General features: G+C 41.9%; 1 protein-coding gene across 1 annotated transcript in view; it reads left to right on the top strand.

Moving 5' to 3' along the window:
- Positions 1-19847, top strand: part of LOC145410594 (solute carrier family 23 member 1-like) — a 230642-nt gene that overhangs the window by 9345 nt on the left and 201450 nt on the right. Inside the window, exons 3-4 of the mRNA XM_080280709.1 lie at positions 15289-15491; positions 19332-19458. Of these exons, the coding sequence (XP_080136835.1) occupies positions 15289-15491; positions 19332-19458 (330 nt within the window). The remainder of the gene's footprint in view (positions 1-15288; positions 15492-19331; positions 19459-19847) is intronic.

The raw sequence follows: 19847 nt of genomic DNA, 5'->3' as shown, positions 1-19847 counted from the left end.
GATATTAAAAGTTTTCTACATTCTTCACCATATTATTCCCAATTACACAATCGATTTGGTTCTCCACGTTCATATTAATAATTTCAGTCTTCCACAATTTATTACCAATCCCACTTTTTCTCCTTCCTCCATCAGACAATCAAGCACCCTCTGCATCTCGTAAATACTTCCGCAAATCAGTACAATATCATCAGCACGGTCCAAATCCATCGGCTTCTTATTTTCTTTCCAGTTAATTGCTGCACCTGTTCTCCTTACAACCATTCTCATAACATAATCCATAACCAAAACAAACAGCAATGGCGAAAGAACTCCTTGAATCACTCCTGACCTAACTTCAAATGGATCACTTAAAGAACCACCCACCATTACCTTACAAAAAGTACCTTCATGCAGGCTTCTAATAATATTTACAAACTTTTCTGGTATACCATAGAATCAGATAATTTTCAACAAAGCTCCACGTGAAACACTATCAAACGCCTTTTCAAAATCCACAAAACACATACTAAGTGGCATTTTCATCTCATTAGCTTGTTGCATTAGATGCCTTACAATCAAAATCTGATCATTACAACCTCGACCATTTCTAAATCCCGCTTGTTCTTCTCTTAAAATTTTGTCAATTACTGGCTCTCTTCTGTTCAACAATATTTTGGAAAAGACTTTTGCAACTACAGGTGTCAAAGTTATCCCCCTCCAATTGCCACCCACATTTAAATCTCCTTTTTTTGGTATTTTTATAATCACTCTTTTCCACTCTTCTGGAATTCCACCATTATCCCAAGCCACATTAAAAAGTTTCAAAAGCGCATTCATCAACTCGTCATTTTCCACCTTAAACATTTCAGGAAATATTCCATCCTCTCCTGGGGCCTTAAAATTCTTTAACTCCTTTATAGATTTTTCTACCTCTTCCAAGGTTATATCCCCTGTTTCTATCTGCAAATCTCTCTCGGCTGGCAAAATGTCCTCTTCAGCTGGGATTGGTCTATTTAAAACAGATTCAAAATGCTCTTTCCACCTTCCTTTATATCCAGATCTTTAGTCATCAAATTACCATTTCTATCTCGTACAGGTATTTCCTTCCTTCTCTTTTCAGTTCCAGTTAACTCCTTTATGGCCTGATACGCTGCTCTTGTGCTCTGACCGTCATTTTTACTTACTTTAATTTCTGTCTCTGTTGCCTTTTCATCATATAGCCTACTCTTATCACGTCTAACGAGTCTTTTTACTTCAGAATGTAAACTCCAGTACATTTCCCTTAAGTACTTCAACTACCTGACCATCAACATGTTGTTCTTCACTTCTTAACTTAGCCTCTTTCCTTTTCTGAATTGTATTCCATGTTTCATCTGACATCCACTTTTTCCTTCTCACTTTCCCTTTTTCTTAATGGTAACCTTAGCACTCTCATGCAAAACCTCTTTTACCTCTCTCCACATTTGATGACTATCATTGTCTTCAGATTCCATCAAAGTCTGCAAGACTAGAACCCTGTTCCTACATTCCCACCGAAACTTTTCCTTCGTGTTCTCATCGCTCTTCAGCTCATCTATCTATCTATTGCCAGATGCCATAATCCCGTAAGGGGTGGCCATTTGACTTTGAGTTATTTGTTTTACGGAGAGGGGCACTAACCCTCCACCAACCCATCTGTTGACACGTAGGGAGCACGTATAGTTTATCAAAATCATAATTATTACCTCCTGTACAATTACCATTAACGTTTCTCTTAAGTTTTATTTTTTATCTTTGACACAACAAGTTGATGATCACTACCTATATCTGCCCCCCTCCTTACGCAAACATCTTGCAAATAATTCCTATTCCTTCTGCTAATTGCGGTGTGGTCAATCTGGTTACAATATGTACCACATGGTGAAATCCAAGTAGTCTTATGTATTTTTCTATGCTCAAAGATAGTTCCACCAATTATAAGGTCATTTGCCAAACAAAAGCTTCCAAATCGCACCCCATTTTCGTTTCTTATACCAACACTCTCTTTACCCATACAGTCTTCAAAGCCATCCCTACAACTACTGCCAACAATCGCATTAAAATCACCAATGCAAACTAACACATCATGTCTTGCCACTCTATTCACCACATCCTGCAGCTTCTCATAAAAGTCATCCTTCATTTCATCGGCAGCCTCATTTGTCGGAGCGTACGCTACAACCATACTGATTTTACCATGGTCAGATTTTAAACGAGCATAAAGCAAGCGCTCATTAATTGGTTCAAACTCACATACTGCCTTACAAGCATCTCTACTCAGCAGTAAGCCTGCTCCTTGGTAATGATTTCCATCACTCCTACCAGAAACCAATATAGTAATATCATCTTCCAAATTCATTTTATCAATTCCAAGCATCCTCGTTTCTGTAAGAGCACAACTATCCATCTTGTATTCCTTGAACACTGAAATAAGTTCGTCCATTTTACCAGCCTGACTGAGAGTTCGAACATTCCAGTTTCCTATTCTTAAGGTTCTTTTTGGATGTATAAACTTATTTCTACACCGTGGGGTTCTTAGCACCCCCTGCCCACTTAAGGGCTGCACGGAACTGAGGGCCATTGCTTCGTAACCAGAGTTCATCAAGATTTCTTAGGCAGAAAAATATTTTACCCTGGAGCCAATGCCAGTGACTCGCAGGAACCAGACAGTGGAGAGAGGAAATTAACTAAATGAAAGTAAAATGCAGAGGGTTTGGACAGACAAAGTACAAGGGAAAGAAAGAGAGCAAAGAGAATGTAGATAAAAGTGTCCCTTTTAGTCGCCTCTTACGACAAGCAGGGAATACTGGGGAAGTATTTTGTCCCCCCTTCCCCAGGGGGATATAATACCAATAAATAAATAATCTTTACATTCCTGACTCTGTTGGACAGTCTCTGGGAGGTCAGATTACAGGTGAGGTCAATCAGGAATTAGTCAGGTCACCTCAAGTGACATGCTGTGTGGCAACTGGGGGCCTTCCTCGCCAATCCCCCACCCCACCATCCATAACCATGTGCTAGCAGTGGTACACCAATACTAAATTTCCCTCACTAAATCTTTTATTCCTTAGATTTACGGGGTTCACTGAAAAGACTCCCTACAAGAGTCGTTGTTGCACTTGGCAGTGAGAGTGAAGTCTGTATGCTTTGTTTGCAATGATGAATTCAATGTACCACCACAATCTTCACCCTTCAACTTACAATGACACAGTCAGGATGGCATTACTCTCGTCAACATCTGTACTTGCATGATGTTGTTGTGGAATCAACAGCCAGATGTCGAGTAGCAGCAGCTGAAACAGGTATTGGTGGCGTGATGGTGGCAGGAGGCTGCGAGGTGTCACGAGAAGTTTATGGTTGAGGTTCACTTTCGCTCTTTTTCCATATTCTCTCCTTTGCCTTCTTCCCCTTCTCAATCTGTCGCTGTTTCTTCTTGCTTAGGGGAGGCTATTTCCACAGTCTGAACCGGGGAACAGTAAACAATATCGGGAAAATAGCCGACACAAACAGAGAGTCGTAGCTGTACATGCATCCCTTGCCCATAAAATTAGCACAATGAGCTCGGAGCTGCTAGTGCTACTTCCGCTGCTGTACATGCACTGATCGCCTGTGTGGTGCCAAGAGTATCGAACATAATATTATGACATAAACTCCCTCAAAAAATGACCTAAAATGCAAAATAACAACGAAATGCAACGTGGTTTAGAATAGGACATTAAAGGGCCGCTTCACCCTTATGGCCATTTAAAGTTTAAAAAAAGGGCACTGGCAAACATGTGCTCCTACTGCCGCCAAACTCGCTGAGCAGATGCGGTGTGCCATAATCGTTTCACACAGTTTTTGGAAGAAAAAAAAAAAAAACGATTTCTGACCCGAAAATCGAGTTTTTCCCCTTTAAAAATCAACAACTGGTCTCTCCTCCTTCTATCCTTCCCTCTTCCCACCCCTCCCTATCACTTCTTTCTCCAAGAGTTTTTAAAGAGCGACGCCGCTCGATCGAACACCTCGCAACATAGGCAACCTGTGGTCCGTGGCCCAGAAGCGACCCTTACTTCTTAGCAGTACGACGTGCAGAACAGCGTTAACATAAAATTGTGTATAACTCCTGTTTCAGTTAGAGAGTGATAAATGGGGAAAATAATCACCTTCACAATAATAGTTATACATATTAGACTGCGTGTATCAAAACTCTGCCTTGAGTTATCCTTATAGTTGACCTGGTATTAATTATTACAGTATTAGTGAAACGTAATGAATATTGTGTTAGGCACTGCCATGGTATAATTGGTATGTGTGTCTTTATTTATTACCTCCGCCAAGGAGGTTATGTTTTCACCTATGTCCATTTGTTTGTTTGTTGGTGGTTGGTTTGTGAGCAAGATTACGCAAAAACTACTGGACGGATTTCCACGAAACTTGGTAGAAGAATGGGCCTTGGCCCAGAATAGACATCATCAAATTTTGGTTCGGATCTGAATAAATGTGCGGATCCAGGATTTTTTTTTTTTCTTTTCTTTTTTTTCACTTTTTTTAACATTGCGAGATAGCGCGTTTTTCGACATTGGCGGAGGTATGCGCTTTACTGAGTGTCATTCTAGTTAGGAAATAATTATGATCGTTATGTTACTATGTTTTTGGTAATCTAACATATTGATTCCACCCCCGGATGATGTGTTCTTAGTTAAGGTGAATTTTATTCTTCATGCATAACGATGTCAGGATCCGCTCCGAGCATTTCATTACATTTATAATTTACAATTTATAATAGTTAATGTGGCCAATACTGAAGTTAGTGTTAAGAACGGAAGTTATGTTTAAATAATAAAGAAAATCCTTACCTACCGGGTATTTACTCTAAATATATATATATATATATATATATATATATATATATATATATATATATATATATATATATATATATATATATTGCCAGACGCCTCAATCCCGTTCGGGGTGGCCACAAACAAATCGACTCCACGTCGCCCTGTCCCCCGCCATTCCACTGCCCTGCTCCCTACTCACACCCCCTCTCTCATATATCTCTCCACCCCATACCTCCATCTCATCCTCGTCCTCCCCCTCCCTCTTCCCCCCTCCACCTCACTCACATACACTCTCTTCGTCAGTCTTTCACCCTCCATCCTATATATATATATATATATATATATATATTTATACGTATAGAGAGAGAGAGAGAGAGAGAGAGAGAGAGAGGTATATATATATATATATATATATATATATATATATATATATATATATATATATTCTTAGGCCAATGCCTCTAGCGGATTCATGTACACCTACAGTATATTACAAGATGGGTGGCTTGTCACTGTTTAGGGATAACTTCCCACATCAACAGGCGGACCACCTGAAGCCCAGCGAGGACTGCTTGGGTAGTATCGTTCATTTGTGGGTCCCAGCGCCGAACAGAACACTCCAACACCCCCAACAACTCGTGATGGTCGAGTGGGCACTATGCAAAAGAAATTAAAGAATCGTGGTTATACAGACCTGTTTCCTCTGGCTCTAACAGGCTGCAGGGGGTTATCGCTTATTGCGGGGAGGAACGATCCCTTACGAACTCTTCTCTGCACAGACCTTGCGATAATTTATGGGTTTTGATAAAACACACATTTATTTATTAGGGTAAGTAGAGATACCTTGTCTTCATGCGAGAAGGCTGTTACCAATGCATTTATATTCTGTAATATTTCCATAATATTTTATGGAAATTTTACTCCATTAATTAAATAATCACACCCTTATTACTTTCTCAGTCTCCATATCCTGTACACGGATGTGTAGATAATATCAACTCCACACCAGCTTTATACGAAATGTGGAAGAGTACTGGACGAGAAGTATGGAGAGTTCGCCATGAAATGACTCTGGTAATACCTTTCTGTAAGAGTGGGAAGAATACTTCTAGCAAGAAGAAATCAGTAGGATAGAAGTTGTGGAAGCAATGAAGAAAGTTCAATCGGGGAAAGCCCCAGGAATTGATGGAGTGTGTGGTGAAATACTGAAGCATGGGGGAGAGATAGTAGTAGAATGGATGTGGAAGATGTGCAGATTGGCCTGGGAGGAAGGTAGAGTCCCGGAGGATTGGAAGTCAGGTATAATTATTCCCTTGTACAAAGGAAAAGGGGAAAAAGAAGTGTTTGGTAATCATAGGGGCATTTGTCTTCTTAGTATAATAGGAAAAGTGTATGGTAGGATACTTATAGACAGAGTTAGAGAAAGAACAGAGAAATTAGTTGGAGAAGAACAGGGAGGCTTTAGGAAGGGAAGAGGTGTGTAGATCAGTTATTCATTCTTAGATCTTTAGTGGAAAAGTTTCTAGAGAAGGGAAAGAAGTTGTATGCGGCTTTCATGGATTTGGAGAAAGTATATGACAGGGTGGATAAACAAGGATTGTGGAAAGTGTTAAGAATATATGGAGCAGATGGGAAGTTGTTGAATGCTGTGAAGAGTATGTACGATGGTGAGAAGGCTGCAGTGCGTGTGGATGGTGAACTAAGTGAATTTTTCTCTTTGAAAGTTGGTTTGAAACAGGGATGTGTCATGTCTCCATGGTTGTTCAATCTGTACATGGATGGGGTAATAAAAGAGGTACAAGGTAGAGTAGTGGATGTTGGAGTGGCCCTGGTGAGAGAGGATAGTGTTTGGAAACTCCCTGTACTGTTGTTTGCAGATGATACTGTGTTGTTGAGTGAAGACGAAGGGCTTGGTGGATGAGTTTGAGAGAGTGTGTAAGAAACGGAATCTAAAGGTGAATGTAGGGAAGAGTAAAGTGATGGTCTTTGAGAGAGGTGAAGTTAGTGAATGTACAGCGAGGTTGGATGGTGAGGAATTGGAAAATGTGAGTATGTTTAAGTACTTGGGTAGCGTGATGAGTAAGGATGGAGGTTTGGAGGGTGAAGTGCTTGAAAGGGTACAGCAGGGAAGAAAGGTTGCTGGTTCTTTGAAAGCAGTGATAAGAAACAGGGAAGTGAGCATGGAAGTGAAAAAGTTACTACATGACAGTATTGTGATACCAACTCTAACGTACGGAAGTGAAGCTTGGACATTGTTGGAAGGACACAAGTCAAGAGTGAGAGCAGTGGAAATGAGTTATTTAAGAGGAGCCTGTGGAGTCACGTGGAGAGACAGGCTGACGAATGAGGATATAAAGGAGCGTTGTGGTGTGGATGTGGATGTGATAGGAAGCGGTATGAGGAACACACTGAGGTGGTTTGGCCATGTGGAGAGGATGGAGAGTGAAAGACTGACGAATAGAGTGTAGGTGAGTGAGGTGGAGGGGGGAAGAGGGAGGGGGAGGCCGAGGATGAGATGGAGGGATGGGGTGGAGAGGTATATGAGAGAGGGGGGTGTGAGTTGGGAGCAGGGCAGTGAAATGGCGGGGGACAGGGCGACTTGGAGGCGATTTGTTTGTGGCCACCCCAAACGGGATTGAGGCGTCTGGCAATAGATAGATAGATAGATAGAAGAAACCTAGCACTGCCACTTGTGTATTTGACAATCATAGCATATGAGACAGACAGACAGACAGAAGGGGGGGATCGGGAGAGAATAAGGGGAGCGAGGGAGGGAGAACGAGAGAGAAGGAGGGGTAGGATAAGGAGAGAGGGAATGGGGAAAGAGAGGGAGGGAGGGAGGGAGGGGGGATAGATGGAGGGAGAAGAAGGAAAGACCAGTTCTCTTTACACATGAAAGTAATACCAGAGCAAATAAACTTTGGCTTAATGGATGGATTAATAATATAATTCGCAGAATGTCGCCAGAAGGCAAGTATATAGCAAGAAGTATGAAAGGAAAATGAGGCGGGGACTATAGGATATTGTACGTCTGGACATGGAATCAGTGTTACTAGATAAAATCTGCAAGAGACAAATCTGAAGTGTGTAAGAATACTTGCGGCCAATAGTACAATTTACATTGGTTATGAAACATTCACTCAGGGGAGGTAAACTACCTTACCAAAAATTAACCCGGCAGGGGTTAACCAGACGATGAAAGTGTTGAGGGTTAACCAAGGGGTGACGCTTTATTATGGAGAATCATAGGTCACGGGTGAAGGTCATATGACAAGGCCATCCCAAAGTTTTTTTTTTTTTTTTCCGGTTTAGGCCATACTTATGAAAGTGTTTAGGGTTAAACAAATGCAAGTTTTCGAATCTGAAATAAATCCGTTAGAGGTGAAAGTCACGAGGTATGGTTAGATGATCGACCTTGTAGGTCAAACTTGATCCGATTCGAGTTCATCAAACTTGGCGGATGGACTGAAAGTCATCCACGAATACAGAGATTCAAATTCGAGACCAAGAGGTCAAAGGTAAGAGGACACAGGACAAAATCAACTCCCTTTTGATCCGATTTCGTACGTAAAGCAAAAGACTGAAAGGGAAGGTCATAGGGCATTGTTAAATATTTTCCCCTTAAACCAAACTTCGTAAGATGCAGGTGTTGCATTCTCTGAGTCCTCCTTGTTAACCATTTAAATGATTATCATGCTGGTGATAGTTCTCTTGTCGTGCTCTCTTTTTCCTCATTGCCTTGACCCTGCCACACTCTATCGTTGGCTGGGAAAAAGAAATCAGGCTGATGGTGATAATGATGGCTTAGATCTGCAAAGCACTGTATGCTGATAGATAATATTCTTCATTACAGACACTACTTTAGTTTATGTCAAGTTTAGAGTCTTAGTCTTGTTATCTTAGTTTCACAGATTTATTAGTATCTCTTCTTTCGCGATGTATTTTGCCCTTTGTATTACTTTCTTGGCTGTGGCTTTTTTTTTTTTTCTTCTTTTTTAAGTAGATGGGCGCTTACGTGTAAATTTTTGCCCGTAGTCATGCTTCGTGAGGTAAAGTCACAGCTTAGAGGCATAAGAAGGAATGGAGAGTTTAGGGGTAACGGATATATACATAGGTGATACTTTTTCAACATGTGTGCCTCAGTAAAGTTTTTGTCAATACAGTAGTCACATTATGGGTCTTGTCCCAATCCATTGTAAGGGAGCACATCGGGCCCTCCCTCACACAGCTGCTGGGGACAAGATTATCTGATCAGCTAGCAGGGGTAGAACCACTGAGCTCTATAGTAAGGAGAAGCTATCTCATGGATACCGCCGAATAGTTCGTGTGCCTGCCGTCAGGAGCCCAGGGCGGCATTGATGATGTTCATGCGCTACATCCAACGCCCGCGCTTTTTGAAATCAGCCGATTAATTCGAAAAATATAGTGCCATGGCCCACTGCTCAGCTAATGTACGCAACAGGGAAACAAACAGCAAGCTAAGAACAGTGCTCCAATTGCTTTACCATGCTGGAGGCGATGAGTGCGGACGTTTCAGTGTTGCTGGCAAAGTCACACACTCGCTGTGAAGATAGCACCCTCTATAGTGACTATAAAGCTCAGTGGGTAGGACTCCAAGTTAAGTGGTTATTGTGGTTTTTGTTGTTTATTTAAATGTGCCGGGGGGGGGGGGTTAAGACCAGGGAGAGTTTCAAGTTTTAAAATGTCAAAAGACATTATAAGTAGGGATAACTCCGACGCACCAATTAGCTCTAACAAAGAAAGTCCTTTGTACCCAAACACAAAGGTTTTAAATCTTTGTTACCATCTAACCTTTATCCTCAGCCTTTTCTGTGTCGAAAACCACTTCTAAAGTAACTAAAACAACGCAATAATGCTAACATACAACTTGTTAACATTTTATTTCTTTGTAGCTTTCCTTTTCTTCGTCTTTTTAAAGAGGGGACTGATTCTATTATGGCATAGCTGTTAACCCCCTTTTCCACAAAGGTGTTTCATTCTCCAGTGGATATGAAACGTATCAGATATTGACGTAAAAAGGTCGTAGTTCATAGGTATGGAGTATGTCAACGTTTACGAGTACAGCTTTGATCATAACTTTCTGGAAGCGTAAAGGGTCAGTAAAGGGTGAGGTGATTCAATTTTGAAATCAATCAGCCGAAGGTATACGTCACAGGATAAGGTGAAAGGTTCGACCTATTAACTTCAATAGTTTATATTCGATTTGGATAAAAATTGGTGAAAGTGTTTAAGGTCCGTAGATGATGTTAAGGTCACAGAATAATGTTAACTTATTGCAAACGCTTTTGAGACACTCTTGACCAAACTTAGTGGAAGCATTGCAAATCAAGCAATGATGAAATATTTCATATTTAAAAAATATCGGTCAAAGGTCAGATCACAGGCAGGTCAAATATTTGGTAACAGACCTTGTAAGATGTGAGTGTCATGCACTGTTAGTGCTTCTTCATGCTATTTTCTCCAGACGATTTTATGCAGCTCGAGAAACTTTTCAGATGGACATGAATCAGTGTCTTCATTAACCTCTTCACCACAGTGACGCCCTTCCAAGCTGAATAATTTACAAAAAACCTCCATAAGTTTTCAGAACAGGAGCTTTTAAAAATCAGTGAACCAAACATAAGAATATATTATATTCCATAAAATGCATGATGATGCAGACATGGTAGGGGTCTGAATACCACTGGAACAATGTCAAGGCAGTAAAAAATATGTATCCCCATCCCTTCTCTGATGTAACTATTATTTAGCATAACTTCGCTCAAAAAGAATATTGTCATGTTTATTGCTTGCCGGATTCGAAAGATTCGGCAGGCATGTTGGTCAGTTCCGCATGTCTGTCTGTCTGTCTGTCTGTTTGTTTGTCTGCACTCTACAGGTCACAATTTTGTGCCAATCATTCTAAAAAAAAAAAAAAAAAATCAGGAGGTAGATATACATAAACCCTGGAATCCTATTGATTTTCATCAAAATTGGTCAAAGGCCATGTGCTAGGTGGGAACTGAAACCCCTCAATGGCCGTGGGTCCGGAAATCGTCAGGAAACAGTGGCTGTCTCCGGTGCCATTTTTCAAATATCGGAAATCGATTTTTCTTTTTTACAGAATTGAAGAGAAACATTTGGCACACCTGGCAATGCAATTTTTAGCTTCCTAAACCCATCCTGTTCTTCGCAATAGAGTGCAGAAAATTTTGCCGAATGACTGCCTACACACAGGTGAAAACTAAGCCTTGACTGCCTACACGCCAGTGAAAACAAAGTAGACACAGTCGGATCCATACAGCAAGTGCCCTGCTTATGGCAGTTTCATCTGTCTGTGTCTCTGTTTGTTTGTTTGTCTGCCCTCTACAGGTTACAGTTTTGCACCAATCATTCTGAAAAAAAAAAAAAAAAAAAAAAATCAGGAGGTAGATATCCATAAACCTCAGAAGTTACGGTTTTTCTTCAGAATAAGTCAAAGGCCCTGGGCTGGGTGAGAGGTTGAAACTCCTCAATGGCTTTGAGTCCAGAAGTCGTTGGGACCCAGTGGCCGGCCCAGGCACCATTTTTGCAATTTTCGAAAATCGATTTTTTAAAACCAAATTGAAGAGAACCATCTGACACACCTGGCAATGCAGTGTTTAGCTTCCTAAACCCATCCTGTGTTTGCAATGAAGTGCGAAAAATTTCGCCAGATGACTACCTACACCCCGGTGAAAACTAAGCAGTCACATGGCTGCCTACACGCCTGTGAAAATTAAGCAGACACAATTGGATCCATCCGGCAAGTGCTCTGCCTATGGCAGTTTCATCTGTTTGTTTGTCTGTCCACACGATATCTCCAAAAATTCTCAGTGATTTTCGATGAAATTTTGTGGAACGGTGGGCCATAGGCCAGGGAAGATTTTATTAAATTTTGAGGCACATCCGGATCCGGATCCGGATCCCATGTATCACCCACAATATCTCCAAATGTTCTCAATTAATTTCAATACAAATTTTTGCATGAGTTGGCAATGGGTTAAGGAACAGTTGATTAAATTTAGGGGTGGAGCCGAGTCCTATGTATTCCACATAATATCTCCACGGATCCGGATCCTTTTTAATGACATCTTTTTAATGGGATTGGCGGAGGTATACGCACTGTGAATGCTTTATAGTTTTATAAAATGTATTCTTAAACTTGTTTTTCACAGAGTGGTTCTGGAGGTTTATTTCCCTCCCAGCGGGAACAACCAGCCTCCTGGCGTGGGTTGGGCAATGAGCGAGATGGGCGAAATCTACAAAACGTACCTTTGCATTAAATTTGAATGAAACAACACAAAGATTCAGTCACTGGCTTTAGATCTCATGATGCCACACACATTGTTTACATAGTTCATAATAACAGTGATTGCATAAATAACATGTAAGAAAATTCACCGTTCCGGATACACAAGTGTACGGTAAGTAAGAGGTGTTATGGGGCCTCCTTAATTGACAAGAGCATTGTCCAAAGATAAAAATTAATCATCGTGCAGGACTGTGTTCTTCACAGCTTTAGCCAACTGTAATCACAAGGCAAACTGTCCACTGGACATACATGACATTTCTCCAACACTGATTATACTACTATGTGGCCTTCACTGCCAGTGAATAATTATATATTTTGTGTGAACTGAACCTTCACACACACAGACACACACACACACACACACACACACACACACACACACACACACACACACACACACGCACGCACGCACGCACGCACGCGCGCAAGCAAGCAAGCAAGCAAAGAAGCAAGAGCCTGTGCGCAGAGAGAGAGAGAGAGAGAGAACAGTGTGTTTAAAATTACAGTCCCTGGCATGCTGGTGAATACAAGGCTGTTATTAACATAATCACTGGGAGTGAGGCAACACAATGAAGATTAGATACATTATTCTCAATATGCATATGCAATCATCCTTCATAGTAGCTTGTCACTCCCACGAGGAAAGTTTTTATCAAATTTCTTTTATCTCTCAAATCTTGAATGTTTCAATCGCTTCAATGCACATTTCGTATCTGCACTGTGCGAAATGTAATTTAATACATATTTGCGAATGTGTTTATTATGTATATCAGTTATTTGTTGTCGTCAAATATTTCGTTATTTTCCCTACTGATTGCATTTCACTGCTGGATGTTGTTGTCACAGCATTTTGTCGGTTCTAGTGTGAATGAAAGCACAAAATTGGTTTATATAAGGACCACAACGTAACTTAATAGTTCGGTAAATAGGTTTTAGACGCACAACCATCTCTAGGAGCGACCCTGTCCGGCAGTCAGCCCCTACATTTTTTTTTTTTTTTTTTTTTTAATGCGGTGTTTAACTCCTGCAGATTTTAGCGAAGCCATCTAGTACGGATCTGATGGTCCCATATCTATCTAACAATTTTTAACTTGTTCATTTTGTGAGATATATTAAACAGTAACTGGACAAAGAGAACATAGCACTAGTCGTTAATGGGATGCTGGACGTCCAATATATTTCAAACATACCACACTGCAGAAACATTCACGTCTTTCATCAATTACCGTAAAAAATTGGGAGTCTGTCTTCCCGTTCTCCATATGCGTTACACATACGGCTATTAGTTTTACGAATACAACCGTTTGCGGTTCATCCCCGCGGACTGCAAATCGTTACTCAGACAGACAGATGGGCAGACAGGCGGGTTGAAAGACAGGCAGCCCGTCAGGCAAATAGTCAGACAGATATAACACATGACTGACGTACACTCATGATTACTAATCTCTGACCAGCGGGTTAGCCAAAGTCGTGGCCAGGCGTAGGCTACACAATCAGACACGTTCAACCATCGTTTGAGAAAGGTTTAGTGCTTCAATATACAATTTTCTAAGAATCACTGAAACACTTTCGCTTTGCATATAATAGTACCTTTCATGTAATGTATATGCATTTTAAAAAATAGACATGAAAGTTGGTCATAGCTGTTATTTTTAATGTGTAATGAGTGTGTGATGCTATTTGATGTTCATAATGAGTTTTATTAATCTGTTTATTACTTCACTGACCTATTTCGTGAGGCGAGCCTTTAACGGAGCCGTTGACAGGTGATAGTGGAGATATTTCCACGACTACCACAGCAGCCGGCATCCACACGACGTATTCAAATTATGCTTTATAATACTATCTATCTATAGCCCGACACCCTAATCCCGCAAAGGGTGGCCGCAGACAAAACGCCTCCAAGTCGCTCTGTCACCCACCATTTGATTTCCCTCCCCCCAACTCACTCCCTCATATATCTCTCACCGCCATTCCTCCACCTCATCCTCAGTCTACCCCTACCTCTCCCTTTCTCCACTTCACCTACATACACCTTCTTAGTGAGTCTTTCATTCTCCATTCTCTCCACATGTCCAAACCACATCAGTGTATTTCTCCTAATTTTCTCATCCACATCCACTTCCACTCCACAACGTTCTTTCACTTCTTTATTCGTCAACCTGTCCCTGCATGTCACTCCACATGCTCCTCCCAAGTAACTCATTTCCACTGCTCTCACTCCTGACTTGTTCCCCTCTCGCAAGGTCCACGCCTCGTTTCCATACATCAGGGTAGGGATCACAATACTATCATGCAGTTACTTCTTAACTTACATACTCACCTCCCTATTTCTCATCACTGCATTCAGTGAACCAACAACCTTCCTTCCCTGCTGTACCCTTTCGCGCACTTCATCCCCCAAAGTTCCATCCTTACTCATCACACTACCCAAGTACTTGAATGCACTCACATAATACTAAGTGACAAAAATTTACCATTACTCGTTACTTTGAACAAGTTTTTTTCTAGTCATATCAGGCCCCGTTACCATCCAGTGGGAATAGTTGTGCCATACCCCCTCTGGTCAAAATGTGTGCCAGTTAATGCCTGTAAATCATAAATGATTAATATATATGAAGCCAATATCCACATACAATGACACGTGCCTATTTACTTGATGGAAATTTCCCAATTGTAGACTGATTGACGAATTGTCAGCCCCTGTCAGAATCGCAGATCACTATAATATGGAAGAAAAACCATAAAAATATGGTAATATTATTCATTGATATAAGCAGTAGAAAGCTTCAAAACATCTGGTTGCAGTTCTTTGCCCAACCCAGTAGTGTAGAGCCTGTGTTCGAATGCGTGGCTCGTGTGTGGTCATAACACTGCCCGACACGTGTCTCTAGTCAGAGATTAGTGATCATAAGTGTACATACATCCAGGTTCGTATAATTAAAATGAAAGTCTCGATCGGGATGGCACGATCCCAGTTTTTAAGTGCCATTAGTGAAAACCGTGATGAGTTTCAGCTGTGTTCTTTCTGCCCACTGCTGGATGCGCTCTGTAGAGTGGGATGCAGGACTTGTTTGTATCTTTACACCATGAGTTATAGCATTACGATGATAAACCTCCATCCCACAGACTGCCCATCGTACAGTGTGGTGACTTTAGCTACGTGATCCCCACCATCGCCCTGCTGACCACCGTACACTCCCCTTGTTCCGCCGTACCGCTCCACAACATGACGCAGTGGCAGCGTCAGGAGGAATGGCAGGGCCGTATGAGGGACGTACAGGGGTCCATAACCGTTGCATCATTGGTGCAGATCATCCTGGGGTTCACAGGTAAGGGATTCCAGTGTACCTTCATCACTCAGGCAGTCACTCAGGGAGTAAAATTCACAGGTCAGAGATTCGACACCTGTGAGTAAGAGTTTCCTGATTATGTAGAAAACTCAGTGACCAAATTTGCTGGTAAAATATTGTCTTGTATCGATAATTTCTTGATTAGTCACATGCACTGAATTCTTATTTAGCATGAATCGGTACTAAATTACGTGACTGTCCTGAACGCTGAAGGACCTATCAATGGGAAAAAGAAGGAACACTACAGTACTTTTCCAATTTATCAGACCTAATGAAAAAGACAATGCGATGGAACTGCGACTTAATCTCTGTTCAGGCTGAACTGATCCAAGAAAGCGTTTACCACACCTCAATGTACAATATTTACCGTTACATCACTAATTTCCTCACGTCATTCAAGGTGGGGATTATCCAGCGGTTTCAGTCAGGTTGTCAGTGTTATATCCTTTCACTGAGGAGTGGGGGGGGGGTGGCGGTGGTGTAATCAGAACAAAGCCCACAACCGGGAAATCCCGGGTTCGATTCCCAGGTTGGCTGTGCGATCTTTGGACAAAGTTTTCTTTGTTCCAGAATGTTCATACTTCAAAATGAAATAAGGATCCAGACTGTAAATTGGACGGTTACACCGAATTTTGCAGTTCGGGAGAAGACTGACTAGGCAGAAGTGAATGCTGCTGCCGTGATTATCCTCGTGTAATCCAGCGGCGTTATCCTAAATCTTGTTCTTTCACGGTACATTGATCCGTCAGGTTGGATCTACTTGGCTGATTTCTTCTTGGTTAGGAGATCTTTGATGCAGCCTCAGATCCGCGGATCCTCATCTTAATCCTCGGGCGGGCATGTGGCAGTCATGTTCTGCAGTGGACATTGCTACTTGTTGCAAAAAAAAAAAAAACTTAAACTCCTCACGCAGATGACGTATTGTTGTGTTTATTAACATCTCCAGACAATTTTATTCAGAGCTGGGGATAGGGTCCTTTTCACACTAGAGGGTTAGGTATACACTACATTGACAAATTTAGTGCTAGAAGTGTTTCGTAAGTTGTATAATTATAATCGTCGGTTCATTAGCCAGAATAATATATAAAATATGTCACTGGGATGGAAGAGCTTGCAGTGGAATCCTTCACCCTTGTACTTACAAGGATTTGTCTGCCTTACCACGTTACGCTCGTATATGTTTACGTGACGGAGAGCGACACCTACGCGCGGAGACGTCGATATAACTGGGCAGTGCGTTTCATTACTCCATCCCTATCCCCGGAAGGGAAGATGATGGACAGCAGAAGAAAGACACCTTCAACCTGCAGTTCAGGGGGTTCGTATTCTGATCAGCCTGATGCCACACTAACAACAAGGCTAGTGTTGTATGGAACCTCATGCAGCCGACGGCAAGACGGTGGATAATTGTACTGTACTTGAGATTTCTTATTTCTTCTGATTCATGCTCCGAAGACAGGCAAGAAATAATCTAAATCAGCTGATGATGGTGGTGGCTTGGTGATGGGTAATACATACCCGGCACTATAAAAGCAGCTGTGCCTTCCTCTGTGCTTGTGTGTGTGTGTGTGTGTGTGTGTGTGTGTGTGTGTGTGTGTGTGTGTGTGTGTGTGTGCATACTCTTGCTAGTCATCTTACTGGTGGCCAGGTGGGTAGGTTGATGGGCGTTTGGGTGGGGTGGGGTGGGGTGTGAGTGGGTGGATGGAGTGGTTGGGCAGAGCTGGTGATTGGGTGGGGAGGCAGGAGGGAGTATGGTGGAGCGGATAGTGTCAACGAAGTGGCAAGTGGGTGAGTGGGTAGGGTGTGGTGGATGGGCAGGTGGGTGAACGGATTGGGTGGTTGGGTTTCGTGGGTGGGTGGGTGGGTGGGTGTTTGTGAGTGGGTGCGTTTTGTGGGTAGGTGGGTGTTTGTGTAGTTTCCCTGAGGAGACGAGCTTACTACAGTGGGTGGGCGAGTAGGTATATGGCTGGATAGATGGGGAAAGATAGGTTCATCTGGGATTAAGTCCATAGGGTAAATAAATCAATGGCCCGAGCATAAGTTGGTCCATGGGTGGGCTTTCGTCCTTCGCAGAGATAGGCTCAAGTGGAAACATAGGTCCAGTAGGTAAAAAAAAAAAAATCACGGAGGAAATAGGTCCGTAGGAGAAAATAGGAGTCTGGTGAGTTGGTGTGTCCTCGTGGGGAGAAACAGGTCTTTGAGGAAAAATAGGCTTATGTAGGAAATAAGTCCATGGGAAACATAGATCACGAGGGAATATGTCATGGAGGGTGAAAAGGTCCATGGGGAAAAATAGGTCCATAAGGAAAGAACTGATCCATGAAAGAAATAGTTCCAAGAGAGAAAAATAGGTCCATGGGTACTTTGGGGAAAATAGGTTTAAAGGTGAAAATATGTTCATGATGGAAAATTAGCCCAAGGCAGGAAATGGGTCCGTGTAGGAAACTAGTCCGAGAGAGGAAATGTCCATGGGGAAAATTTGACCAAGGAGGAAATGTCCATGGTGGAAAAATATGTCCATGGGGATGAAAACAGTTGGACATGGAAACAGTCCCTAGGTGGTGTAGCCGTAGACGGGTTACTGTGCTAGTTATCATCATGAAAGCGGAGATATTCAATTTGTGATAATTATGTAAGGAATACTGCATAACTTTAGTTGCAGATCCTAAGAGGAGGGAGATTTCTGCTGTAATTCATTATTTCCCTGGCCTTGTATAGGACCGTGGCACACGTTGCAGGCCTGATGTATTGTGTTGCGGGCCTTATTTATTGAACTGTAGAACTGGTGTGAAGAGCATGTTTTGTTGCAGCTCTAGTGTGCATGTTTTACAAGTGAATTATTATTCTAGTGAAGTCTGTTTATCTGATATGTTGTTACAGACTTGACGCACAATCTTGTAGGACTGGGAAGTATATTGTTTCAATTTATTAACCCCATGGTAGTAGGCCCTGCTGTGGCCTCTGCACGACTCTCATCCTTCGCGTTAGTGACAGATTTATTGTGTTGCAAGTCAGTGTGTGTGCATGTGTGTGTGTGTGTGTGTGTGTGTGTGTGTGTGTGTGTGTGTGTGTGTGTGTGTGTGTGTGTGTGTGTGTTTGGTTGGTTGATTGTGTGTTTGTTAGCTGATATATTCTACTGTAGAACTGATATGGTTAGTATGTTGTGTTACAGGTCTAGCGTGAATACTAAAAGGTAATATAGTGTCGTACTAGTAAAGTGTGTATGTTTTTACCTAAAATCCTGCATATTGTGCTGCAGACTTGATAAGTTGCGCTATGGGACTCATGTGACTGGCAGACTGTGCTGAAACACTGGTGTGTGTATTTTATAGGTAATATTGTGTTTCAGGCTTATATAGTGGTATTAATGCTCGTATGTTATGTTGCTGACCTAATTTATTGTGTTGTAAGTCTGATATATTGTGTTGCAGATCTAGTGAGTCTCATTTAGTAGGTGCTGTAAAACATGCAGACCTGGTGAACTCGTTTTTACTAATGTAATAAAATGCCAAGTAAAAATATTGCGATACAGACCAGATATATTGTGCTGCTTCTCTAGTGGGAGAGTTTTTTATTTTTTTTATTTTTTGCTAGTAAATTCTGTCGCAGACCAGATGTAGGACATTGCAGACCTAAAATATTGTGTTACAAGTGTGGTGGGTGTGTTTTAGAGGTGCATATTATGTTGCAGATCCAATATATTTTTGCTGCTGGCCTAGCCTGTTTGCATTCTTAGAGGGTAAATGTTACTTTGCAAGCGTGTGGTATTGCGTTCCAAGGCTGCTGCGTGTGCTACAGACTTTATATGTTGTGTTGCAGGACTGGTGGGTGTGTTGCTGCGGTTCATCACCCCCCTCGCAGTGTGTCCTACCGTGGCTCTCGTTGGACTCTCACTCTTCGACCTGGTGGCCCACAAGGCGTCAGGCCACTGGGGTATCGCTATTCTGTGAGTCCATGGTAACCTAACCATAGCTGAAGTAACGTGGCAATAACTGAGTAGAGTTACAGTAGTCGTGAGTGACATAACGATAGCTATAAGTAGTGCAACAGCAGTCGTAAGCATTGAATTCGAAATGCCAGTCCTATGTAGCGCAACATTAGTCATAAGTAGAGTAACATTACTTCTGGACAGAGTAACTATAACTATTAGTAAAAAGAACAGTCACAAGTACCGCAACAGAAGCCATACGGCGCGTAGCAATAGTTTCAGGTAACGTAACAATAGACCTAATTAACGTTACACGAGCCTTAAGTGTTGCAACTGGGAAAAACAGATGAGGCAGGGCTGTTCAAGGAATAATAAAGTCAGTAAAACAGACCGACTGAGAGGCGACA

This window comes from Coenobita brevimanus, chromosome 86 (assembly GCF_032717465.1).
Source record: "Coenobita brevimanus isolate Jiangsu-jjx chromosome 86, ASM3271746v2, whole genome shotgun sequence".
NCBI lineage: Eukaryota > Metazoa > Arthropoda > Malacostraca > Decapoda > Coenobitidae > Coenobita > Coenobita brevimanus.
This window is presented reverse-complemented; position numbering and strand designations above follow the sequence as displayed.